The sequence below is a fragment of the Hemiscyllium ocellatum genome, chromosome 7 (assembly GCF_020745735.1).
Source record: "Hemiscyllium ocellatum isolate sHemOce1 chromosome 7, sHemOce1.pat.X.cur, whole genome shotgun sequence".
Taxonomy (NCBI): Eukaryota; Metazoa; Chordata; class Chondrichthyes; order Orectolobiformes; family Hemiscylliidae; genus Hemiscyllium; species Hemiscyllium ocellatum.
The window spans coordinates 94,888,833-94,916,109 of NC_083407.1; the positions used below are offsets into that span (position 1 = coordinate 94,888,833).

Genomic DNA, 27,277 nt, shown 5'->3' on the forward strand with positions numbered 1-27,277 from the left:
TAATAGAGAATGCAACCTTGTGGAAGGACATAATATTTCCAGCCAGTGGGAGAAACTGGCTGTTGCAAACTGGATAGTATTGATTAGTGTCAAAACTGGCCTTGCTAAAAATGAAGACAAACTTAAGTGGAGTATTTTTATTGTGGCCAGTTTATTATGGCAGCCACTTAACAAGAGATGGGGAACTTCACACCAGCTCCTATTATATCTCCCACTTCATAAAGCTGGGAGCAGCGCACTTACCTGGGAATTATCCCCTTGCCAGCCTTGGAAGTGACATAGAAACCTGTAGAACTCAAATAGGACTAGACAGGGTAAACACAGAAAGGAAGATTCTGTTCCAGGAGTCAAAGGACTCAAAAGGCTGAGGAAAACAGCTCTGAGCAGGTTGGTTCAGAAATATCCAGGCCATTTAGGAGAAATTTATTCAACCAGAGAGTGGCTGCACAGAGAGTGGCGAGTGCGTACAACTCTCTGCCACAGAAAGCAGATGTGGTCAAAATATCGGCAGTTTTCACAAGGAGTTAAATATAGGTCAGAGGGCTACAGGGATCAAAGGGTACAAGGGAGGAAGTGGAAACAGGGTACAGAGCTGGATGATCATACTGAACAACAGGGCAGGTTTGAAAGGTGGAATGGCCTACTCATGCAACTATTTTCTATGTTTCTGCCTTTAACTTTGGCTCTCTGACAGAAACCAAACACACTTGCCTTTAAACACCCTCGCCTCAACACACAACTCACCTTAATATAATGACTCCACAGGTACAACCAGGAATTACTCTCTCAGCTGAATGGCGATCCGTGTACTGGGAGCCAGATTGGAATCATTAGCAAAGTGTTTGAAACGTGACAGCCCAATCACACTTACTGACGAACGATGCTTGCTTTTAAAAATTATCTCCCTCACTCTCAAACCCTGACGTGTCCTCATCTCTGCAGCCTGCTCTAATCCACCCACAACGCCCCCAGTTGTGACCTCTTCTGCACTGGTGGCTGCTTCTCCCTTCTCCTCTGAGACACTCCTTACACCCGCCTCATTGCCAAAGCTTCAAGAGTCTGGTCCAAGAGCTTCAACAAATGGTGCAAAATTTCAAAGAGGACGCAGCACAGCAGATGCTGAGGAGGTGGTGAGCCTGGATCATGGGCTCGCTGCCTCAGGATAAGGGGTGGGCCAATAAAGATGTAGATGAGGAGAAACATCCTCACTCAACCGGGTGGTGAATCTATGGACCTCTCTCTCTCTCTTCCCCTCCCCCCGGAGAGATCTGGTGGCTCAACCATCAAGTACGTGATGGATAGATTTTTTGAACATGGCAATTGAGAAATATGGAGAAAGTGAGGACTGCAGATCATTCCTGAGGAAGGGCTTATGCCAAAAACGTTGATTCTCCTGCTCCTTGGATGCTGCCTGACCTGCTGCGCTTTTCCAGCAACACATTTTTCAGCTATTGAAAAATATGGGGAGGGTTGTAAGGAAAAGGGAAAGTTGAGGGCAAAAGCAGCCATGATCCTGTTAAATGAAGGAGGAGACTCCAGGGTTCAAATGTCCAACTCCCTATATGCTAATACAAAATAGTTTTGTCAGCTAGAGGTGCAAGCTGTAGTTGCTAACTGTATGGTCATGCGGGTGGCATTTGACTTCAGGGTTAGTTAAACCAGCACAGATCAACACTGATGCAAGACCCTTCATGCTTTACATGACTCCACTGGGGTCATGGCCTTCTAGGTGTTAAGTGTAGAATTGCACATCTCCTGTACTCAATACTTTGACCAGTAAAGGAAAGCATACCAATCACCTTCTTCACTATCCTATCAACCTGAGAATCCACATGCAAGGAAGTATGAACCTGCACTCCAAGGTCTCTTTGTTCAGCAACACTCCCCAGGACCTTACCATTAAGTGTATAAGTCCTGCTAAGATTTGTTTTCCCAAAATACAACACCTTGCATTTATCTGAATTAAACTCCATCTGCTTCTCCTCAGCCCTTTGGCTCAACTGATCAAGATCCAGTTTTAATCTGAAAGTAAACTTCTTCACTGTCCACTACACCTCCAATTTTGGTGTCATCTGCAAACTTACTAATGATACCTCTTGTGCTCACATCCAAATCATTTACATAAATGAAGAAACTTTGTGGACCCAGGATCGATCCTTGTGGCGCTCCACTGGTCACAGGCCTCCAGTCTAAAAAACAACCCTCCACCACCACCCTCTGTCTTCTACCTTTGAGCCAGTTCTGTATCCAAATGGGTAGTTCACCCTGTACTCCATGAGAACTAACCTTACTAACCAGTCTCCCATGGAGAAATTTGCTGAATGCGTTACTGAAGTCCATATAGATCACGACCTCCGCTCTGCCCTCATCAGGGCTGTACAGGACATGGGTTAGGCCACTTTTGGAATATTGCATGCAATTATGGTCTCCTTCCTATCGGAAGGGGAAGAGAGTTGAAGAGAGGAGAACCTCTATGGGGAATAAACAGAGATTATGACAGAGCCAGTTCCCCACACCCCCAAGCCCCCACAGGTTCAGTGACAACACGGATGCATTTGAAAATCTGACAAAGTCCTCTTCAGTCACGAACATCCGTGGAATGAAGCATATTGACAAAACACCATTCACGTAGAGACCAAAAGGAAGATAATTAGCACCAGACAGTGTGCGTTGCCAGAACCTTTTAAAAAAAACATGATGTTTCGCCTCTCGAGATCACAAAATAAACAACTTCCCTTCCCTTCCTCCGCAACATAGTCAGCCGTCCCTTGACAGGAAGTGGTGTACACAAAAAGAGGCAGCGCAAAACATGGTGCAAGTAATCAGGACCAGAGTAACGTAACACACTGACACATGATCTACAAGGGTCAACACAGAGAGATGAGTCAAATGGAAACTATTTGCTTTGGCCCTCGCTAGATCTGAAGCTGTGTGGTTATCTCCATCACTGAATGGGAGAGTAATGATTTCAGGCTGGCTGCTTTGCACTGTCTTACAGTAAATCATCCTTTTGAAGTGAGCTACAGCCTCTCCATGCCAATTTCAGGTGATATGCAGAATCCAGTGGGCTAGGGATAGCGGTAAGGAGGGGAGGGCATCTAAAATTACGTGGACATGCATGGAATCCACATGGAATGAGTGTTTTCATCTGTCCTTCACACAACTGCACTGATTCTAATTATAGTCTGGCCTCACTCTGTTGTAATAACCACTACTGAGAGATGCTGGTGTTGGGCTGGCATGGACAAAGTTAAAAATCACACACCACCAGGTTATAGTCCCAAACGTTTAATTGGAAGTACTAGCTTTCGGAGCGTTGCCTCTTCATCAGGAACATAACCACCTGATGAAGAAGCAGTGCCTCAAAAACTAGTGCTTCCGATTAAACCTGTCGGACTATAACCTAGTCACAGAGTCATAGAGACGTACAGCATGGAAACAGACCCTTCAGTCCAACCTATCCATGCCGACCAGGAAGGAGTAACAAAGAAAATTGAGGAGGGCAGAGCGGTAGATGTGATCTATGTGGATTTCAGTAAGACAAGGTTCCCCATGGGAGACTGGTTATCAAGGTTAGATCTCATGAAATACAGGGAGAACTCGCCTTTTGGATACAGAACTGGCTTAAAGGTAGAAGACAGAGGGTGTTGGTGGAGGATTGTTTTTCAGACTGGAGGCCTATGACCAGTGGAGTGCCACAAGGATTGGTGCTGGGTCCCCTACTTTTTGTCATCTTTATAAATGATTTGGATGCAAGCATAAGAGATATAGTTAATAAATTTGCAGATGACACCAAAATTGGAGGTGTAGTGAGCAGCAAGGAAGGTTACCTTAGATTACAACAGGATCTTGATCAGATGGGTCAATGGGCCGAGAAGTGGCAAATGGAGTTTAATTCAGATAAATGAGAGGTGCTGCATTTTGGGAAAGCAAATCTTAGCAGGACTTATCCCTAATCAGTCCTTGCCTTTCCAAATACACGTACGTCCTGTCCCTCAGGATTCCCTCCAACAACTTGCCCACCACCGACATAGGCTCACTGGTCGATAGTTCCCTGGCTTGTCCTTACCACCTTTCCACCACGTTAGCCAACCTCCAATCATCCAGCACCTTACTTGTGACTATTGGTGATACAAATATCTCAGCAAGTGGCCCAGCAATCACTTCCCTAGCTTCCCATAGAGTACTAGGGTACACCGGATCAGGTCCTGGGGATTTATCCACCTTTATGTGTTTCAAGACATCCAGCACTTCCTCCTCTGTAATATGGATATTTTGCATGTTGTGTGATCTTTAACTCTGTGATAACCATTGGCATTGAGTGTATGTTTGTAACCGGAGTCCTGGAAGTGTTTCAAAATGGCCAATGCTTTGGGGGAATAGAGCTTCATCCTTAATAAATGGAAATATAAAACCGCTTTTGAAAAAACGCACAACAATGGCATTCTAACACAGTCTTATGGGACCGGAGAAACTGACACCTCATCTGGAAAAAGAGAATATTTTTGTAAACGCATTATGTATCAGAATCCAGGTCCATGTTGGCACCAGTGCCGTCCAATGAGAAACAAGTGTTCTGTACAGTCAGTTGGTCACTGATACAACTTTGCTCTAGACTGCACAACTAGCCCTTCGCATACACTACTTGGAGTGATACTACCCCTGCCATCAACCCTCCCCATTAATAACCTCTCATTTTCATACATATTACTGTGATCAGTCAAGTCCACTTGCCTAATCTGTCAACATCTGCCTGTAACTTTGCCTCATCCTCACTTCTTGCCTCCAACCTATTTTAGCATCTTCTGCAAGCCTGGCTACAGGACATTCACTCCCAACATATAAAGGTCATCATACTTCGTAAATAATTGCAACCTCAGCAACAATCCGTGTGGTTCTCCATTAGACATTAGGAGAAGCAGGTTATTCACCCAATTGAGTCTGCTCAAATCACTCCACTTGTTACAGGTCACCATCCAGGAAATATCTGCTTTATACCAAATCTGTTACATTTTTTTTCCCCAGCTTCCTCAGAGCGAGCCAAACTTCTGACACTCCTGTTTATTATTTTTACCCCCACCCTGCCACCTAACTGCGGTAGTGCTTATTTTTCCTCCACACCCATGCTGTGTGAGTGTAGGTATGAAAGACAGTGAAAGACACAAGGTGCATGAATCTTTATTCAAATTTCCACCACCAGGAAGAAAGGAAACACCCGAGTGGCCAGTGACAAGCAGTGCCCTTCATATCAGAGGGCAATGCTGTGTGATCAAACAGTGAAGGGGAAGGCAGGGATTAAATCAAAATAGAGTTGGATTTTTAGCCATTCCAATTCATTAGCTAATATATCACGCATGCAGTATCTTATTGAATGCCTTTTGAATATCTAAGTGCGGTGCTATTGCACTCTGGTCAGTTTAATTCAGCACAATTCAGGGACCAAACCCTTTACATTAGATTACTTATAGTGTGTAAAACAGGCCCTTCGGCCCAACAACGTGCAAACTCCACACAGTCAGTCAGTCGCCCGAGGTGGGAAATGAACCCGGGTCTCTGGCGCTGTGAGGCAGCAGTGCTAACTACTGTGCCACCGTGCTGCCCACAGTGCAGTCATAGATCTTCAGTGCATAGGTTTTCAGCAGTCATAGATCTGTGGAGTTTAAAACTAACATTGTGGAGTAACTGCTGACTACTGACTGTCAACAGTTGGGCGGCACGGTGGCACAGTGGTTAGCACTGCTGCCTCACAGCGCCTGTAGACCCGGGTTCAATTCCCGACTCAGGCGACTGACTGTGTGGAGTTTGCACGTTCTCCCCGTGTCAGCGTGGGTTTCCTCCGGGTGCTCCGGTTTCCTCCCACAGTCACAAAGATGTGCGGGTCAGGTGAATTGGCCAAGCTAAATTTCCCGTAGTGTTAGGTAAGGGGTAAATGTAGGGGTATGGGTGGGTTGCGCTTCGGCGGGTCGGTGTGGACTTATTGGGCCGAAGGGCCTGTTTCCACACTGTAAGTCTAATCTAATCTAAACAGGACATCAGTATCAAAGGGCAGTGAGCAGCATAGACACCCACGAGACTGAATGCCCAAATGACTTGCTCAAAACTCTCAGAACTGCTTAAAATAGATGTGTCATTGGTCAATTACATTCTGTAATACAAATGGTGATAATGGGTGGGGTGGAAATCCAAATTCTAGTCGACCCAATGGGTTACCTGCCAGCAGATGTAACTCAATTTGGCCTCAATATTGCAGGTCAATGGGGTTTCATCACAACTACTGGTACAAAACATTACAGGTAGCCCCTTACAGCCCTCCACCCTTCCTCCATATCCATCTAGGGAAAGGGGCTTTGAAGACATCAGTGTAACGCCAAGATCTTATTCCAGAGAGGCAGTAAGGCTCAAGTGCAGAGTTGGTCACATCTACATTTGATGAGACTGTGGGTACTGGGACACTCTGAGAAGTGTCAGATAAAAAGGAATGATGCATCCCCAGTCCTGTTTGAGAGTTTTGGAGAATCTTAGCGTTCAACAGCACAATTATCCAGCACTGGATTTCATGCCAGTCCCTTAGCAACCCAGGCCAATTTCCTTTTGTTCAGTGGTCCATCCTGTAAGAAGGGTTCATTCATTCCCGAGATGTACAAGGCAGTAACCTCAGCTTCTGCAATTCAGCCCTCCCTGGATTCTGCAGCGTCTAAGTTAGCTTCAACGCAAAGGCATCAACTCCTCTACTTTGAATGGTTCCTGCTTGAGGGATCCGAGCCAATGGTCAGGGAAAAGGCTGAATGAATATCCTCACTGGTAATCAGAGAGTGGCAGGTAGTGAGTGGGACACTTTTCAGGGCCAGAGGAGCTAAGCAAGAGGTGTGCCAGGGAACAGTCAACAGATATATCAGGTCAACGTGCACTCAGTGGTGACCCACTCCAGCACCAACATACTGTTGGGTCTTATTTCACTTGGTTTTGCTCCCAAGCTGGAGTACACTTACTGTCTCAGGACAACAGCCTGGAGACATGGTTGCTGTTTCTCCTGCACCACCTCAAAAACATAAAAGGTTTTTAATCACACCCCATCCTTCATACAATTACTGACATGTGAATAAGGGAGGGCAATAACAGGACAGGTCAAAGAATGAGACAAGTGAGTGAGGCAGCCCAACCATCTAGAATGTTTTTCTCATCCACATCAGTGATTAAAAGAAAAATCAAGAGGAATGATTAGATTAGATTACTTACAGTGTGGAAACAGGCCCTTCGGCCCAACAAGTCCACACCGACCCGCCGAAGCGCAACCCACCCATACCCCTACATCCACCCCTTACCTAACACTACGGGCAATTTTGCATGGCCAATTCACCTGACCCGCACATCTTTGGACTGTGGGAGGAAACCCACGCAGACACTGGGAGAATGTGCAAACTCCACACAGTCAGTCGCCTGAGTCGGGAATTGAACCCGGGTCTCAGGCGCTGTGAGGCAGCAGTGCTAACCACTGTGCCACCGTGCCGCCCACTGACAATGGGAGGGAGGAGAAGAGAATTGTCAAATATAATCATGAATGAGGCCAACTCAAAAGATGCAACTGACAACATCCAGGCTATCACCTTGCAAAACAAGATGGCTGCGAGCAGGGAGAGGAATATGGCTTGAAAATGCTCAGAGACAAGACTGCCAAAAAAACAGCTAAGAGCTGGATAATGTTTACTGACAGTTTGATGTCCTTCACCTGCAACGCACATGGGGTTGGTCAAAAAGCCTGGAGAAATCTGTTGGCCTCTTTGGGAAGGTATTCGACATAAATGATTCATTCTCATTCCATCATGTTTTTAATCAATGTTTTATTCATGTCTGTGGAATCAGTTTAATAACCCTCATCTTGCGCATTAAAGATATACATAGGTTCACAGCAAGACACCTACACAGCTTGTGGACTGTAAGAGTCAGCTGCCTCTCAAGGAGGGATGGCTGAAAGTCTAGGTTGGGCTTGACTGCACATTAACATGGCTATTTAAAAGGAGTCAGCAGCTTATTAACCTGCTTTCAAAAGTAGTACGTCATTTTCCATCAAACCAGTGCTGACATGCTGAAGGAAGACTGCAGCATGATTGAAATCCTCTGCCTCACATTCAGATAAAAGGGCACCAAGTCGCAACATTAACTTTGTTTTTCTCTCCACTGCTGCTGCCAGGCCTGCTGAGCATTTCCAGGTTTTTAAAATTTTGCTCCACATTGAGTCAAACATACTAACTCAGGTCACTAACGGTTGGTGCCGAAAAATTAAACTCCCCTCCGAAAGCCAGACATGAGCATTTACGGCTCGTTACCATACAGCGCAAATTCCCACAGTATCAAAGAATACGCACTTACTAAAACTCTCAAGAGCATCTCTCGGGGCATGGCAGCTGTTTGTGTACACAGCAAGGTCCCACTAACAGGACATAAAAAGGCAAGCGATCACCCACTTGGCTATAGATGGGGTTGCTTGGTGTCAGCTACAGACTGGGGACAGCCCCTCAAAGCGTTTCAAATCAGACCCTCAGCCAGAGCAGAGCCACAGGACAACACTTTAGCCGGAAATAACAGGTGGTCATGGATCTGACCTCCATTACCCTCTCCACACATTCATGGATTGCTTTCAGAGTTTTACTTTTATTCCAACTCTTCCATCTATTCTAAAACAAACATCAGAGGACTAAATCAGCTGGCCTGCTCATTCTCCCATAGCTTCCTCCCAGAAGGATATTCAACGTAGCAGCTAGAGGAGGCCATTCAGCCCCGAGACTGTCCCATCATTCAAAAATGATCATAGGGATATTGCGCTTCAAATAAATTCTTGATTCTCCCAGTGCCCCAAAACGACATCAGTCTAATCTATATTCGATGGTAAGTTTCCAGGGTTCTTGGAGATAAAGATATCACCAGGGTTGGAGGGTTTGAGCTATAGAAAGAGGCTCAGCATGCTGGGGCTACTTCCCCTGTCCCTCCTCCCCCCACTACCGAGTGTCAGATGCTGAGGGGTTACCTCAGAGGTTTATAAAATCATGAGGGGCATGGATCGGGTAAGTAGACGAGGTCTTCTCCCTGGGGTAGGTGAATCCAGAACTACAGGACATAGGTTTAAGGTGAGAGGGGAAAGATTTAAAAGGGATCTAAGGGGCAGTTTTTTCATGCAGAAGGTGGTGCATCTTTGGAATGACCTACGAGACGAAGTGGTGGAGGCTGGTACAATTACACCATTTTAAAGTCATCAGGATTGGTATATGAATAGGAAGGGTTTGGAAGGATATGGGACAAGTGCTGACAAATGGGACATGACACTAATTTAATTGATTCACAACCCTCTTGCAGAAAGACATTTCTCATCGTCTTGGTCCTAAATAGCCATATCCGTAACTCGCGTTCCTTCAACTTTAGATTTCAAGTCACTCAGTGCCTAACCCTGTATTAATCCCCTGCAGCATCACACCAGTTTCAATGGGTTCAGGTTAGATTGGGGAAGTGGGGAAGGTTGGGTAGAGGGGGATGTGGCGTGGGATCAGGATCCGACCAAAATATAGTTTGGGCTGTGGGGCGAGACAACTGTTGGGTCACTTGAACTCAGGAGTTCAGACTGTGTATTTAACAGCAGAATCTTTCCCGAGTAACCATTCGCCGACTTTCAAGCAGAATCCTCCAATTTAAGTGAAGATGATCAGAGAGTTCTGAGAATGGAGGAACATTCCCAGGGCAATTCCTTCCATGATGGGGATTCCATAAGGAGCCTGTGTGCAACACCCATCTACTCTGGAGTAACAACCAACCAGTCAGTGAGAAATCCTGGCCTTCCCTCCTCGTTCTGCTAAACAAGAAGTCCATTCTACTCGGTCTCACCTTAAAAAGGGAACCTTTTTTGTCCACCATCCCTTCCTGTGCACCTTAACCCAGATTCTGGGCTGACCAGCAGGTAGGTCGCAGAGACGTACAGCACAGAAACAAACCATTCGGTCCAGCCTGTCCGTATGAAAACGTTGCCCCTTAGGTCTCTTTTACATCTTTCCCCTCTCAGCCTAAACCTATGCCCACCCCAGGGAAAAGACTTTGTCTATTTACCCTATGTTCCTCATGATTTTATAAACCTCTATAAGGTCACCCCTCAGCCTCCGACGCTCCAGGGAAAATAAGGTAAAAACCATGACTGCAGTTTCTGGAAACCAGATTTCTCCTTCGAACCCTCCCCCCCCCCCCCCCCCCCCCCCCACCCCCCATCCCGCACCACTGCCCTCAGACCCCACCCCTCCAACCGTAACAAGGACAGAACACCCCTGATGCTCACCTTCCACCCTACCAACCCTCGCATAAACCAAATCATCCGCTGACATTTCCACCACCTCCAAAAAGACCCCACCACCAGGGATATATTTCCCTCCTCACCCCTTTCCGCCTTCCGCAAAGACCGTTCCCTCCGTGACTACCTGGTCAGGTCCACACCCCCCTACAACCCTCCCTCCCATCCTGGCACCTTCCCCTGCCACCGCAGGAATTGCAAAACCTGCACCCACACTTCCTCCCTCACCTCTATCCAAGGCCCTAAAGGATTAATTAATGTTTAATTAAAACATCAATTAAAGTTTCACCTGCACATCCATCAATATCATTTATTGTATCCGTTGCTCCCGATGCGGTCTCCTCTACACTGGGGAGACTGGACGCCTCTGAGCAGAGCGCTTTAGGGAACATCTCCGGGACACCCGCACCAATCAACCCCACCGCCCTGTGGCCCAACGTTTCAACTCCCCCTCCCACTCTACCGAGGACATGGAGGTCCTGGGCCTCCTTCACTGCTGCTCCCTCACCACCAGACACCTAAAGGAAGAACGCCTCATCTTCCACCTCGGAACACTTCAACCCCAGGACATCAATGTGGATTTCAACAGTTTCCTCATTTCCCCTTCCCCCCCACCTCACCCTAGTTCCAAACTTCCAGCTCAGCACTGTCCCCATGACTTGTCCTACCAGCCTATCTTCTTTTCCACCTATCCACTCCACCCTCCCCCGCCCCCCACCTACCACCTTCATCCCCTCCCCCACTCCCCCATAGAGTACTATGCTACTTTCTCCCCACCCCCACCCCCCTCTAGCTTATCTCGCCACGCTTCAGGCTCTCTGCCTTTATTCCTGATTAAGGGCTTTTGCCCGAAACGTCGATCTTACTGCTCCTCGGATGCTGCCTGTACTGCTGTGCTCTTCCAGCACCACTAATCCAGAATCCAGGAAAAATAACCCTAGCCTATTCAACCTCTCTCTATAGCTCCAATCCTCCAACTCTGGCAACATCCTTGTAAATCTTTTCTGAACCTTTTCAAGTTTCACAACAGCCTTCCTATAGCAGGGAGACCAGATTTGTAGACAATATTCCAACACTGTCCTAACCAATGTCCTGTACAACGCTACATGACCTCCCACTCCTGTACTCAATACTCTGACCAATAAAGGAAAGCATACCAAATGCCTTCTTCACTGTCCTATCTACCTGCGACTCCACTTTCAAGGAGCTATGAACCTGCACTCCAAGGTCTCTTTGTTCAGCAACACTCCCAAGGACCTTACCATTAAGTGTATAAGTCCTGCTAAGATTTGCTTTCCCAAAATGCAGCACCTCACATTTATCCAAACTGAACTTCATCTGTCACTCCTTGGAAGACTGGTCTATTTGTACTGGAAAAGGCAATGAGTTATAGCCTTAGATGGTTAGGAATGCCCTTCTGGCTGACAGCAGTACCAGCCTGCCCTCTAGCTGTTTATGGAGAGTGAGCTACATGGAGGTGACACTGCAGCCCACATCAGCAAGAAGAGAGCAATCCAGTTGGCCAGCAGCCCCATTGAGCTTGCAGCACCCGAAGCTACAGAGGATTGATTGGCACTGTGCCCAGAGGCCTTATCCCAGCAAGTAAGTGTTGGGAGTCTTGGGGGCAGGGAGCAGGGTGGGGTTTGCGCTAGGGTATTGCTGACAAGGACGCATTTGGGGGAGCAGACCAATCAAGACTGAAAAGGAGACTGCCAATGGAAGAGAGAGAGATGCACACCCTTCCCCTTGGCCGCCCACGCCCAAAGTGGTGTAACTTCCAAGGCCCCATGTCAGGAAATACCGAGGCTGGGTAGAAACTGTCCATTAATGGTCACTCAAGGGCATCAAATGTGGCAAGACTAGGGTTCGGCTTCACCCCTCACAGCATACAATGGTGTGGAGAAAGTCATACAATGGTAATGGCACTACCTTTGAACAAGGAGGCCCTGATTTGAGTCCTATCTGGTGCAGCATGCTCTCTGAGGTGCCCGAGCAGTTTAATTAAAAATAGTAATACTGCGGAGAGGGCTGGAAGGGGACGGGCAGCAGGCCAGAGAGAGACTGTCTGAGGCATGTTCCAGCAGTCTCCCATTCCCTCCTGCCCTCTCCCTCCTGCCCTTGTGGGGGGGAAATGTTAAAATTCTGCCCAGTGTTCCGTACATGCTGGCTCATGTGAGCCCAGTGGCTGGTCTGGAGCCTATTCTTCAGCACAATTCACTTTCCTAAAATCAACAATAATTTTGCATTTCCATGTTATAAAACATGATGCAGCAGTTAATGGATATTTGGTGGAATTTTGTTCATGTCAGGCTTAATGGGAGAATATAATTTCTGTCTCCAAACTAAATGGAGTTGAGCGTGTAGAATCCAAAAAGGAACTGGGATATAGTTCCAACTCAGAGTGGCATGGGTTTTGAAGAGGGAATTGTCAGGGACGAATGAACTGCTTATCCTTGTCTTCCTAAATTGGTAGAGATCATGGATTTAAGGAGGTGCTGCCCAGAGGTGGACGTTCGTGATTTGATTTATTACCCATAAGACACTGTGACCTTGACATTCAGGTTTGTCGTGAACAATGCCAGTAAAAAGCAGGCCATCGAGAACTCCCTTTAGACCTGGGCGACTAGACCAGGCATGACATGGGCTTACATGAAACTTCAGACAGGCACCCAATTCAAATTAAAGCACACACGAGAGAAGCAGAAACGGGCATGTTTACTTGGTGTCACACTTGGTAAATTCAGTTTTCTTTAAACCGAAAGTAATATTCTATAAAAGAAACACGACTCCAACAGAGTTCAAAATATTATGAATTCTTATAGTCGTCTCTACGTTCTTGCAGTCAGTGCATTGTTATTAAGTTATACTTATACATCACTTCAACCATCATTTTCACCTACAAAAGGGCGTTCAATAGTGACTAGAGGTAAAAACACTCTATGTTGTACCCTTCCAACATTCCAACCCAGCCAAAAAGAGGACAAACCAAATTCAGTGAAGGTTCCTACTCTTGATTCCAAAAAGAGTTTTGTGGGAATTTCAGTTCCCGGTGTGCAACTTCAACGCACAATCTTTTACACACATAGGCATCAGCTCTTCATTCCAGGCTCACTAACATAAGAGCAAAGACAGCCGTTTAAACTTTAATGCCTCAGTGCCACTTTCATTAAATATGAATTGAACGCATTTCCATTTACAAAGCATTAGAGAGTTGCAGCACAGCAGGATGTGTAAGGAAACAAGATGACAGAAGGGCAATCCGGAACAACATGTGCAGGCTCAAATCAGAATGTGAAGCCATTGAAGAGTTTGATTTATTTTGGTGGTGGTGGTGGGGGGGTAGTAACTGGGTTTATTGGTAAAGCCACAAAAAAAAGCCTCTCATCTTCAAGCATTCCATCAATATTGCTGTGCATATTCATGCACATCCAAGCACAGAGGATCCCCCAAGTCTTTAGCAGGCTGGACACTCAAATCAGAAACAATGTCACCCTTTTCGTCCCCACCATCGACACAGCAGCTGACACCACTGTTCAGTAAACACAAATATTTAGATTCCATTCCATCACTGCCCAATTATCCTGGATATTTGGCTGGAAGCTGGGTTATCATATCAAAGAGCCTGCAATGGGACTAGGTGGGTCCACTCCGAACCATACCATAGATTACAATCCCCCGGTGTCACAGCACACCAACTGAGCACTGGACCGCAAGGGGGCGAGAGTTGTACTTTCTCGCACAGAGCCTCGCTCGTAACTCTTGGTAAAATAATTGCTTTCTGGGCACCAATAAGGATTTGGAAGGAAGAACGAGCATGCAGAGCTACAGAAATGGCAAAAAGAATGGGGCTAGGTACATTGCTCATTTGGACAGCTGATGGAGACACGATGGGCCAAATGAGCTCCTGCTGTCCAGTGTTTACTATGACAGAGAGAATCACTAAAGGGGCATAAATATAATTTACGAATCAGCCTAATGAGAAAGTACTTTTACAAGATACACAGTAGCAGAAATCTCAAACCTTTCCCCATCTCCCAACCCACAGAAGGCTGCGAATGTTGGTTGGGTGGGGGTGTGGGGGGGTTCGTCAGTTGGAGCATTTGAGATGGAGAAGTTATCCGACAAGGGCACAAAGCCAAGGCTGACAACACAGTCATGAGAGATTGAGGAGCAGACTCCACGGAGAGGGAATGAAAAATCTGCCCCATCACAACCACTCACGTCCCCACGGTAGAAACTGTCTGCTTACCCTCGGCACCTTGGGAATGGCATGCGATACTGGGACACCTCATAAAAGGCGAACATAGTAAAAAAGGGGAAAACAAGCCACGCCCAGCGACTGAATCAACTCATCTAGTTTCCCATGTGGGACCTAAGCTTCACAGTGGAGATGGTCATCACCCACCTATAGCCTTCAAACCCTTTCTCCGAATTACTGCACTGTGGGGAAGATAGTTATGACCTTCAAAGGGGAAGGGGGGGGGGGGGGGGGGGGGGGGGGGGGGGGGGGGAGGTTGCCCCTGCTTGAGAACAAGAGATCATTTCCGAATTTTGGGTCATTTTCTAAGCTCTAGCAAAAGCTCTCCAACTAAAGCTGGACGTTGAAGTTTCCCCAACAGTGGGAGAGCTGGTTTCTCTCAAGAAAGTAAAGAAAAATGAGCGTATGAAATCAGCTGAGAGGAATAGAGAAAAACCATGTTACTAGAGGGGCGTCATCTGCCTATTACTCCCTTTATGGAATATTGCTGGATCCATTGGAAGGGGGCGAGAATGTAAGATTTGATGAGTGAGGCCTGTATATGCCTTGTGGCTACGAGGCACAGAGCCTGTTATTTGTTCAATGCTGACAGCTCTGCTGGTACATGATGAGGCTGGATAGGTGAATCATTAGCACGCTTATTTGACCAGGGATACTAATATCGCGTGTCCTGGAGCTGAAACCTCAGTGACAGTGAGCAATGTAAGAAACAAATGATAATGGGCACAACAACATATCAGCTGGGAGGCCAACGTCACATGAGGCCTACAGCAAAATGGCGACAGTCAACAGCCTGAAATCTGCAGTGTTCAGTTAGGACTATCTTGCAATCTATTCTATCGATTTCACTTCAAAATGAACACAACCAAGAAATTTGAAATCAAAAACAAAGATCGCGTGAAAAAGAAACAAAAAAAAAGCCACCCCACAGCATATTAAGGAGACTTCCGAGTGCTCTAGTTATGAGTCAGAGGACAAGTCTATCATGACAGCATTTAGCAACAAGGTAATTAACTGTTAACATCCCAATGAAATTCACAACATCAACTACAATCTTAAAAAGAAACTAATTCTCAGTTGCCATCATTAGCAACATGCAAGTCTTCTACCTAGATCTATGGACAGGAGTTATTTGCAAACTCATTGTATTAGATCACAAGATAGCTTAACCCAAGTACAGCATACAAGCACAGGATGATACATCAAAGCCAGCACTGGGAACAGATCTCCCACAATAATGTTTGATGTGGGTGGCACATTGACTCAGTGGTTAGCACTGCTGCCTCACAGCACCAGGGAACTGTGTCCGATTCTATCCTCAGGCAACTGCCTCCATGGAGTTCACACATTCTCCCCATTCCTGCGTGCATTTCCTCTGGGTACTCTAGTTTCCTCCCACAGTCCAAAGATTTGCAAGTTAGATGATTGAGCAATTTAGCATTGCCACTGTCCAGGGATGTGCAGGCTAGCAGGGTTGGCTATGGTAAACGTGGGGCTACAGGGTTAGGGTAAAATGTTCTTCAGAGAGTCAGTGCAGACTGTATGGGCTGAATGGCCTCTATCTGCATTGTGGGGATTCTATACTCCAGGAATGAGATTTTCCTCAAATTACAGTCAGACCAGCAAGCTGTAAAGGCCCGAAGCCCCTTCCCGAACCCATGACAGACAGAAGAGCACAGTTCAAGGTGGAAGACACCTTGGCCATTCACTCGTCTGACCCAGGTTTGAATGCAGCTCAGTGAAATAAATACTTTGTCGACTTTCATTTGCGTATTTCTTGAGCAAGACACCGAAACGGAGTCAGAAGGGGGAGCAAAGAAACAGTTGGAGTGGCACCACCACTGAATCCACATTAGATTTAACAACCGAAAGAACTGCAGCTGCTGTGAATCAGAAACAAAAACAGAAGTTGCTGGAAAAGCTCAGCAGGTCGGGTAGCTTCTGTGATCACCCAGACCCGAAACGTGACCTAAATTCCCTTCACAGATGCTGCCCGACTTGCTGAGCTTTTCCAGCAACTTCTGTTTTTGTTTCCCACGTTAAACTTAACTTGGGGAAGGGGAGCCTCAAAACAAATCTCCAAAGCAGTCAATGGCCAAATGCTGGCCAGATCACTCATCTCCCCTGGCTTTCCAAGTCCTCTTGAGTTAATAGTGAAATCAGTGTGTAAAACCTCACGGCTGTACAACTGCACAAGTTGGGATCAGGGCCGTCTTTTGAAACAGCTGGATCAAAACAAAAAATGGAGCGTTACTGACCGGGTTCTCTCAGTCATTTTATACGACAAGCAGCCAGAGGGGATTTCTGGGTTAAATCTGTGTGTATGCCACTCTGCCTGAACAAGAGTGTTGGTGAGTGAGAATTATCATTATACACCAACTGTGGGAAAAGAGCAGGCCATGGACATTGAAAGAGTAAAAAGTGAGGTCTGCAGATGCTGGAGATCAGAGCTGAAAATGTGTTGCTGGTTAAAGCGCAGCAGGTCAGGCAGCATCCAAGGAACAGGAAATTCGATGTTTCGGGCAAAAGCCTGATGAAGGGCTTTTGCCCGAAATGTCGAGTTTCCTTTCCTTGGATGATGCCTGACCTGCTGCGCTTTAACCAGCAACAACACTTTCAGCATGGACATCGAAAGACTTGTTTGTTGCAAGGAATGTTTATACAGCACCCTGACTGTAAATGAACTGTAAACGGGACAGTACAGACAGATATCTTGGAGGTTTATCGGGATGGAAGGAGACGACGGAGATAAGGAAGGAAGAGGTCATGCCAGGATGTGAAAACAAGGATCAGAATTCACAATGCTGCTAGACCAGGATGCACTGCAGGTCAGCGAGTTCGGGCTCAATGGGAAAACACAGCTGGCTTTGAGGGAAGGCACAGCTACCAGCGTTTTAAATTACCTCAAATTTTCATAAAGAACACCACAGGACAGAAGCCACGAGTGTATAGAAATAGTCAAGCGTCGAGGTAATGAAGGCATGATGACCGGAGAAGCGACACACGTAGGAATGGGCAGCCTTACAATTGTGTAGATTTCATGCAATAAACCACTGCTGGAACCAGCCCTGTGTGTACAGTTTAAGAGTCAAGAGAGTGTGGTGCTAGAAAAGCACTGCAGGTTAGGCAGCCTCCGAAAAGCAGGAGAATTGACATTTCGGGCATAAGCCTTTTATCAGGAAGGCTTACTGAAGGCAGGTTTATGCCTGAAACATCGATTCTCCTGCTCCCCGGATGCTGCCTGACCTGCAGTGCTTTTCCAGCACCACAGTCTTGAGCCGGATCTCCAGCATCTGCAGTCCTCACTTTCTCCTCGCATGGTTTAAGAGTTGCCAGTGACGTTTCTTCAATGTTGAGTATTTCACCGAAAATTCCCAGGGACCAAACTTAGCATGAATTAGGAATCAAATCAATAACCTTTCAATGTCAGCTCCCAACCATTAAGATCTGACAGGATCTCTCTTGCTTCTAACCCCACTGGCTGGAAAGTGTGTACAGTTCGCTGCTGTATTCAGTAGGCTGATTAAAGCTAACATCTTGCGTCACTTGCTCACAACTGGCTCCGTAACACAGTGTCTGCATATGAATGAACTCAAAACCATCCCAATATAAACACTGCTTCAGCAAACTGACAAGGTGATAACCTTACATTATTCTGTTCGCTGACCTAGAAACGGATTTCTCCTTGCAGGGGAAGTCCTGCTGTCAATAACCCCTCCCTTAAAAGAGTTTTTTTTTCCCCCACTAAGATCTAAACTCAAAATTTTACATCCTTCCTTTTGCATGATCTGAAATTCAATATTTATAATTTTGTGTTAAATCACCGAGTGCAAATAACATCTGGTGACTGATCCACTTTAGAACGGTAGCCCCACTGACTGAAGACATGATGTGAAACACACATGAGATAATCCCTGTGCTGATGTGCTCCCAGTTTTGACTCCATAGTGTCCACATAAAATGGCCTTGGTAGTCTCCAATGTAGATGCGCACCCCGAGGGCACTCAAGAAAGACTCGCCTTCCTCTACAACTAGAGTTTCCCAAAGCTCTATCACCAATGCAATTCTCAAATATGGTCACCACTGTTTTGGAGGAAACACCACAGCCAATTCGTACAGAACAGATAACCAGGTTTTCTTGATGCTGCTTGACAGATAAACATTGGTCCAAAAGCACCAAGAACTCACTCCTCAGTTCAGTGAGCACAGATCTTCTATAAACCAGAGAGAGCAGGCGGGTTTTCAGCTTCACATCTCATGCAAACAGCAGCACCTCTAACAGTGCAGCATTCCCTCAGGGCTGGACGGAAGGGTCAGCCAAGATTAAGCGCTGAAATCTCTGGAGCGGATAACCCAAGAACCTTGTATAAATCAATGTCATCATCTCCCTTGCAGCATGCCTTGATAGTTCACAGGCTCCTCCCTTCCCTTCTGAGGTGACACATATCCAGTTGCTGCTCCAAGTCTCCACACCTCCTTAAACCCAACCAACGGCGACGCTAACATAAATCACCACCATCCACATCCAATGCCCTCACAAATGGGCATGAACGGGAATCAGAGTTTGCGACTGAATTCTCGAACCGGTGGAGGGGACAGGAACCCTGTTTCTGACCCCTCTGATCAAAAGCACTGGTGTTAATTGGAAATGTTTTCCACACTGTAGCTCAGTTGAACAGATCATCAAGACATTTCCAACATCACATTCTCCTTTCATTGTTAAGCTGTAGGAAGGATTTCACAATGACTAAGAACATAGCCAAGGCAAATAAGCTAGCTCACCTACGAAACCGCCTTCCACACATTCCAGGTGACACACCTCCGACAGCACACACACCAGATAGTGACATGGCTTGGAGAGGCTCTTAAGCCCACAGTAATGACAATTATCAGCTAGCTTGCAGTGATCACCTGCAGAAACTGCCCGAGTGTCACGGCTCGCCTTCAGTATCTCACCTCACCCCCATGGATTACACCAGGAGGCCCGAACCCTATTGTACTGAGGAGGAGGACAGAGTCTTAGCTGCTTCAATGTGAAAAATTGCCAGTCGTTACTGCTTAAAACCATCCAGCTCCTGCCCACATGACACCAGCTGCTCTACTTAAAACATTCCCACAGATCAGATAACCACCAAGCTGCTGAAAACAAACTTAGCAAGAATAGACTTGGTCGCTGGACTTGCCTCACATGGAAGCAATTTAGGATTTTATACTTTTGGAGAACAGCTGGATGGGACTATAGTTCCCCTCACTGTAAAAAAGCATTGAATCATGGAACCCAATTACCAAAACCAAAAGGTTAAAAGTCGCCACAGAAAATAACAGAAGCAGAAGCTACTCAGGAACCTGCAGTTCCCCATCGCTTTCTCCATGGTAATGCTTTAGTCAAGCAGAAATGCCTACCAATCAGCAGCCTTTCCTCCTATGACATAAATTGGTCTGATCATCTGAAATCAGATGATCTTGCATTTGGCCTGTTGACTACAAGACAAAAAGCTTCAGCTACATCTCTCTCTTTTCTGTCATATTAAAGAAATTAATTTAATTAGTCAGCCACTGAAAAGCAATGGTCTTGCTTAACGTTAATGCAAACTACCATTCTCATCATGCTCCCATATGGTACTGATTTATTCTGGAGTACAGTTACACAGCACAAGCAATCCTTTGTAACTCGCCCAAGTGACCATCTGACACGTACAAGCCTTGACAGTAAGCATTACAAGGATGTTCCAGACAGCATGACATCAGAGCCAAGCCGGATCCTATTTTTGGCAAGGGGACACCTCCACATACGTCCATTACTCTGATGCACTGCAACAACAACTGGACAAGTAGAGCAACCAGTCAGGTAACTGCTCATCAGTGCTCCCACTTTCACAGTATTTCACACATTGGATGCCTCTTGTTGGTGCATTTTGTCGTAATCTCCCAATAACCACCATTCCCGGGACGGATAGACGCCCTTGCACATGGACAATTTGCAGTCAAGGAGTAAAGATGTGATGCTAACCTTGAAAAGCAACGCTGAACAAACTCAACTAACATGTCAGCTCAATTGAACCTTTCCCAACTGAAGAATGCCCTAGCACGTTCTCTCGTCTTGGTATGGGCTCAGATCTCTGCCTAAGAGAAAATATTACAACTTTTCATTTCAAAATGGGGAACAGGGCAGGCCAATGTTGTTAGGAGGTTAAGTTGAAGGTTTACTCAATCAGCTCTGCAGTGAGTGCCGCCCAGGCTGATGACCGACAGACACCAGCATCAATCACCGCCACATTCTGGTTGCCCTTACAGGAAGTTCTGGCTGTAACAGCCAGTGTCTGCATGGCATTCAGTGAAAGTTCAGTGTCGAGTGTTCCTTCACTGTACCACTTCCTAGTCTCTGTGAGCACTTATGCCAAGGGATGTGGTCAAAAAACACACTGCATCCACAGATTTATTTTTGGTGTTTGCGCATGAGTGAGAAGGGAAGAGAGAGAAAACGAGAAAAGAAAAAAAAGGGGTGAAGGAACAGGGTATAACTTTTTAAATTAGGTATCCATTGATTTAAAAAAGGAATAATTGTAAACAAAGTCTACGTAGACACAAAACCCACTGTCTTTCTTGTAGATCAGGAGTAATATCTGCTGACATTCACTTCCAAAGCCGACCACAATTGGCATCCCTCCCAATTTTCTTCCCAATCAGCTTGACTCTTGCAGGGGTTCACATTAGAAAAAGCAAGGATCTGGACACCCTCCGCACCATTCCTTCAAAATACCACTGAACAGATATGGGCATTGCCATACTAAATGAATTTACAAGCTCCTCAGCTCCAGAGACTGAAAGACAAACAGCTTCCTGTTCCAGACAGCATCAACAGTGTCAGGGAAGGGGATGAAAACCAATCCTCAGTCAGCACAAAGAGTTAACTTCTGTCTGGGATTCAGACGCACAGCCACTTTATGCTTATTCATTCATGAAACGTGGGTGTTGCTGGTAAAGCCAGCATTTATTCCCAGAGAAAGAAACAACGTGCCATCTTCTTGAATGCAGTGGAGTGGTTTGCTCGGCCATTCCTGACAGCAGCAAGAGTCAACCTCATTGCTGTAGGTCGAGAGACACATCTAGACCAGACCTGGTAAGGATGGCAGATTCCCTTCCTTAAATCAACTGGATGTGTTTTGAAAATGATTTAAGTTGTCATTTTCAAGTTCGCCATTCTGGGATTTGTTTTCTAATAACCAAATTTAAATTCCCCAGCTACCATGGTTTGAACATCTGCCTCCAGATCACTGGAAGGTTAATTAGCAATCCCCTAGACAAATGGTCTATTAACATTACCACTGTCCATTCAGGCTCAATCACTGCATTTCTTTACGTTTTCCCAGCACCAGTGTTTGCATCCTGCACATTGCAAAAGCTTTACAGGAAATAATGCTACATAATGTATCTCTGCATAGACAAATATATTACTGACCGTGACTGCCATGCTATACACTGTGTATATGGCATGCAGAAAATTGTTTTAAAATGTGTGCCTGTCAGGCAGTGGGAAGAATAGAGAGGGGTAACAGAGGCTGTAGGTTTCAAACTGGGAGGTCCAGGATATTCTAAAGGTTTGAATGAACCACAATCAGAAAGCATGAGCACAATTCCCATCCCAACAACAAAGCTACCGCATATCACTGTCTCAATGTTCCCCCATTTCTCAGGGTAGGCAGGAATGCATAGTAATATTCTCTGTGCTTCGGATATAATGCGAGGCATAACATCTCACCTGTTAACAGCAAATTATGAATTCAAGCCTCACTTCACCCAACAGAAACACCTGAACACAACCTGACCAACCTGTTGCCTTGACTGAAGGGTGAATGTGTTGTCACCCACACTGTGCACAAAATGAAAGGCAGCACCAACTTGCCTAATGAGCTAAAGACAATCCATAACTTTTAGTGTCTTGGAGTGATACAATGTTAACCTTTGCCAATACTGCTGTGATAACAAACAGGTTCGGCCTCTGTGACATGCGCAAATCTCCTCACACTCTGGTATGTAGAGTACGCAGAGGATGTTAATAGTTTATGTAAAGCAACAGACAACTCAGTCTATTTACAGTCATTGATATTCCTCCATACCCCACCCCAAAATACATGCAAACTAAAATGTAGGCTGAGAAAAGCACAAATTATTGCACATTCTGAAGTCCCAGTGGAAAATGTAACTATGTTTCATGCTTGCCTGTGTTGATTGAGTGTTGTACGAAAAATTGAAACCACAGCTGCTCACTTTCAAGCCCGAGAAAGACGTAAACAAAATACTTCACCCTCACATGAAGCATGCACAGCAATCCTAACAGTGTACTTGTGTGTATCTGTTTCTGAGTATGCCTGTTTGTTCATGTACCAAGTCAGCGTACATGAAGGAGCCCCAGCTTTGATTGTGTAAACATGTGTACATTTGAGTGTGTTCATCTGGGTAACTGTGTCTAGTCTCTATTTAATTGAGAGTGTGCCAGTGAGTACAAATACATTTGTGTACCTATGTCAGCGTGTACAGTGTGAATGTTAACGTATCCGTTTTTGAATACCTGTGCATATTTTTGTGTATGTGTATGCCTGTGTCTGTCTGTGTTGCTGCTTGTGTGTATTGGGGTGTGGCACTTTTTAGAGCATTTGTGTATTTGAGAATGTGCGTCTAAATCTGTGTCCTGTCAAAGTATTTACATTTCTGCATGAGTGTTGAGGATGTGGAAGGGGGCTGCTATTTCAGGATTTGCACCAGTGTGTCTGTGTGTATTTACGAGTGTGCGTGTATCTGGGGTCATTTCTGTGCGTGTGTATTTACGAGTATTTAAGAGTGTGCATCTATCTTTGGGTCATTGTGCGTGCGTGTATCTGGGGTCATTTGTGTGTGTGTATTCAGGAGCGTGCATCTGTCTTTGGGGTCATTTGTGTGCGTGTATCTGGGGGTCATTTCAATGTGCGTATTTAGCAGCGTGTCTCTATATGGGGTAATTTTTCGAAGTGTGTGTGTATTTGAGGACAATGTGTGTTCATTCGGAGTCACTTCTGCCTGTACAGTATTTGGGGTCATTTCTGCACATATTGGAGAGTGTGTGTATTTGGGGTCCCTTTTTTGTAGGCGTGATGTGTGTGTCTGGGATGGGGGGGTCTATGGACAGATGTGTTTTGAGTGTCTAAGTGAAACAAAGTGCGCCGACTGCCTGCGCTCATACCGTTGAAGAAGCTCTTAGCTTTCAGGTAGCCAACACTGAGACGGAGCACGGAGAGTTTGTCCAGACGGGCGCGGACATCCTCAGTGAAGGGCAGCAGACTGGTGAGTTTATCCAGTTCACAATTCAACCGGTCCCGGTGCCTTTTGGACGGATTAGACTTGACGCCATCAGCAGGAGGTGGTTTGGGGCTAATGACATGTTTGGGGGGGGGAAACAAAACAGGAATGAGACAGAACTACACGGTTAGAAGTATTTACAAAAGGAACCATCGCTTTTCAACTCTCCCCCCTCCTCCCCAACCAAGAGTTGTCAGTAGAAATGAACCAGCCCCCCCAACTCTTACCTCTTTTGCACGGGTTTCTTCCTCTTTTTCACGGCGTAAATCCCACCAGCGTTCAGCATGTTGTCGGGGAGGGTACAATCCACAAGGTGACAAGGAAACCCAGCGGTGGAAGGGGCTCCGGCGCCCTCGCCTGTAGGGCTCACCCCCCCACAGCCCAGCGTTACAGACTCTTCCTCCCCCAGCACAGCACTCCGCTCAGCCAGACCGCCCGATCCACTGGGTCACAATCCCGGGCGCTGTCAGTAATGGCGAGAGCCCAGCTCCCCGGGAGCTCACTCTTTTCCTCTCTCTCTCTCTCTCTAACTGGTAATTCCAGCAACACAATCCATATCCCCCAAGACTTTTCCTTCTATAATGAGCCAATGTCCCCTTTCCTCTGTTTCAGTCCCACTGCAACCAGGAACTTTTCTCTCTCTCTCTGTTGTCGTGCCTGTCTCTCTCCTTCTCCAAGGGCTGGGCTTAGACCCGATCGGCTTGACATCATTGGTTCCGGACTCCCGGAAAAGGAGCTGAACCGGAGGAAGGAGACTGGTTAAGGTGGCTTTGGCACTCAGCACTTGGGTGGGGCGACTCCCGTCCCAGGATAGAGTTTGGTTCCAAATAGAGAAAGTGTCTGAAACCACTCCTCCTAGAGTGCATCAAATCACCAGCAGTCTGAAGAGTTTTTTTTAAAAATGCATTTCGAAGGTGTGTCTGTCTGCAAGCCCAAGCGAACCAATTCACTCAGCTCTGCAATATCTCAGAAGGGAATGAACTTGTATTTGTCACGCACAACATTTGGGGGCTGCATCTGTCTCTATTGAAAGTGAAGAGTGACAATGGCTTCGTGGTATTATTACTGGACCATTAATCCAGGGACCCCAGTAACAATCTGAGAACCTGGGTTCAAGTTCTGCTTGTGTACACCTATATTCGATTAGAAATTTGGAATTGAGGGTCAAATAGACAATAGGTGCAGGAGTAGGCCATTCTGCCCTTCGAGCCTGCACTACCATTCGTAAAGATCATCCTCAATCAGTATCCTGTTCCTGCCTTATCTCCATAACCCTTGGTTTCACTATCTTTGAGAGCTCTATCCAACTCTTTCCTAAGCAGATCCAGAGACTGGGCCTCCACTGCTCTCTGGGGCAGAGCATTCCACACAGCCACCACTCTCTGAGTGAAGAAGTTTCTCCTCATCTCTGTCCTAAATGGCCTACCCCTTATTTTTAAGCTGTGTCCTCTGGTTCGGCATTCACCCATCAGCAGAAACATGTTTCCTGCCTCCAAAGTGTCCAATCCTTTAATAATCTTATACATCTCAATCAGATCTCCTCTCAGTCTTCTAAACTCAAGGGTATACAAGCCCAGTCGCTTCAATCTTTCAACATAAGATAGTCCCACCATTCCAGGAATTGACCTGCACTCCCTCAATAGCCAGAGTGTCTTTCCTCAAATTTGGAGACCAGAACTGCACACAATATTCCAGATGCGGTCTCACCTGTACAGCTGCAGAAGAACCTCTTTGCTTCTATACTCAATCCCTCTTGTTATGAAGGCCAGCATGCTATTAGCGTTCTTCACTACCTGCTGTACCTGCATGCTTGCCTTCATTGACTGGTGTACAAGAACACCCAGATCTCGCTGTACTGCCCCTTTACCTAACTTGACTCCATTTAGGTTATAATCTACCTTCCTGTTCTTGCCACCAAAGTGGATAACCATACATGTATCCACATTAAACTGCATCTGCCATGCATCTGTCCACTCACCTAGCCTATCCAGGTCACCCTGTAATCTCCTAAAATCCTCCTCACATTTCACCCTGCCACCCAGCTTTGTATCATCAGCAAATTTGCTAATGTTACTATTAATACCATCTTCTATATCATTAACATATATTGTAAAAAGCTGGGGTGCCAGCATTGATTCCTGCAGTACCCCACTGGTCACCTCCTGCCATTCCGAAAGGGAGCCGTTTATCATTACTCTTTGTTTCCTGTCAGCCAACCAATTTTCAGTCCAAGTCAGTACTTTGCCCCCAATACCATGCGCCCTAATTTTGCTCACTAACCTCCTATGTGGGACTTTATCAAAGGCTTTCTGAAAGCCCAGGTACATTACATCCACTGGATCTTCCACTGATGACCAACCCTTTACCTGGTCTAGCCTACACTTGACTCCAGGCCCACAGTTATGTGGTTGACTTTGTTTTACGATTGTCACATGTACCTAGGTACAGTGAAACATTTTGTTTTGCGTGCAATACAGGCAGGCCATACCATGCAAAGTGTACGAGGGTAATAGAACAGAGTGAGGAATACAATGTTACAGCTGCAGAGAAGGTGCACAAAGAGCAACATCGACATTAAATGTAAAATTTGAGAGGTGCATTCAGAAGTCTGATAACAGCAAGGAAGAAGGTGTTCTTGAATCTGTTGATACCTGTGTTTTAAATGTTGGCCCAGCTGCTGATACCCACATCCTGTGAATTAATTAAAAATATACCCATACTGGAATTCAGTCAGTTAAGTTTCATGTCTGACCTGTTGTAGTGGAGGTTTGCATACTATCATTGTATTGCGCTGATCTCACTGTCATGCCTAGGTGCATCTGAGTCCAGTGTCAAGACAAAGTCAAGGTGTTTGGAGATGTCTCTGAGCGCTGAAGTAATAATACTTGAAAGTACTGCACACTTTGCTCAGGCAAATCTTAATTAGATGGGGACTCACATTAGCGTTCCTTCTTAAAATATAGGCAAAAAGAGGGGCAACAATGAATGCTGAGCCTTGAGGTGACAAAGCTGAAGAGACAATAATGGGGAGCCAGGAAATGGCAGAGGAATTGAACAAATACTTTGATCAGTCTTTATGGCAGAGAACCCTGACATCATTCTAAACATACTAAAATATGAAGTGGCTAATGGGAGGGAGAAATGAATGCAATCACTATCACTGGGGGAAAAGTGATGAGTGGGGTGCCAGTGTTGGTATGGCGTGGGCAAGTTAAAAATCACACAACACCAACCTTTTGGACAATAACCTGGTGTTGTGTGATTTTTAACAAGAGGAAAACTTCCAGCTGAAGATACTTCGTAGGGCCCATATAGCACCAGATCAACTGGCAAAATTTAAGGCAGGAGCATCTCCAGTGTGT

General features: G+C 45.9%; 1 protein-coding gene across 1 annotated transcript in view; it reads right to left on the reverse strand.

Annotated features, from left to right (window-relative positions):
- ahr2 (aryl hydrocarbon receptor 2) overlaps window positions 1-24,740 on the reverse strand; it is a 148,670-nt gene extending 123,930 nt beyond the window's left edge. The window contains exons 1-2 of the mRNA XM_060827515.1: window positions 24,143-24,740; window positions 23,800-23,987 (exon numbers count right to left, since the gene is read on the reverse strand). Coding sequence (XP_060683498.1) covers window positions 23,800-23,987; window positions 24,143-24,201 — 247 coding nt within the window. The 5' untranslated portion in view covers window positions 24,202-24,740. The remainder of the gene's footprint in view (window positions 1-23,799; window positions 23,988-24,142) is intronic.
- Window positions 24,741-27,277: the final 2,537 nt, after the last annotated feature.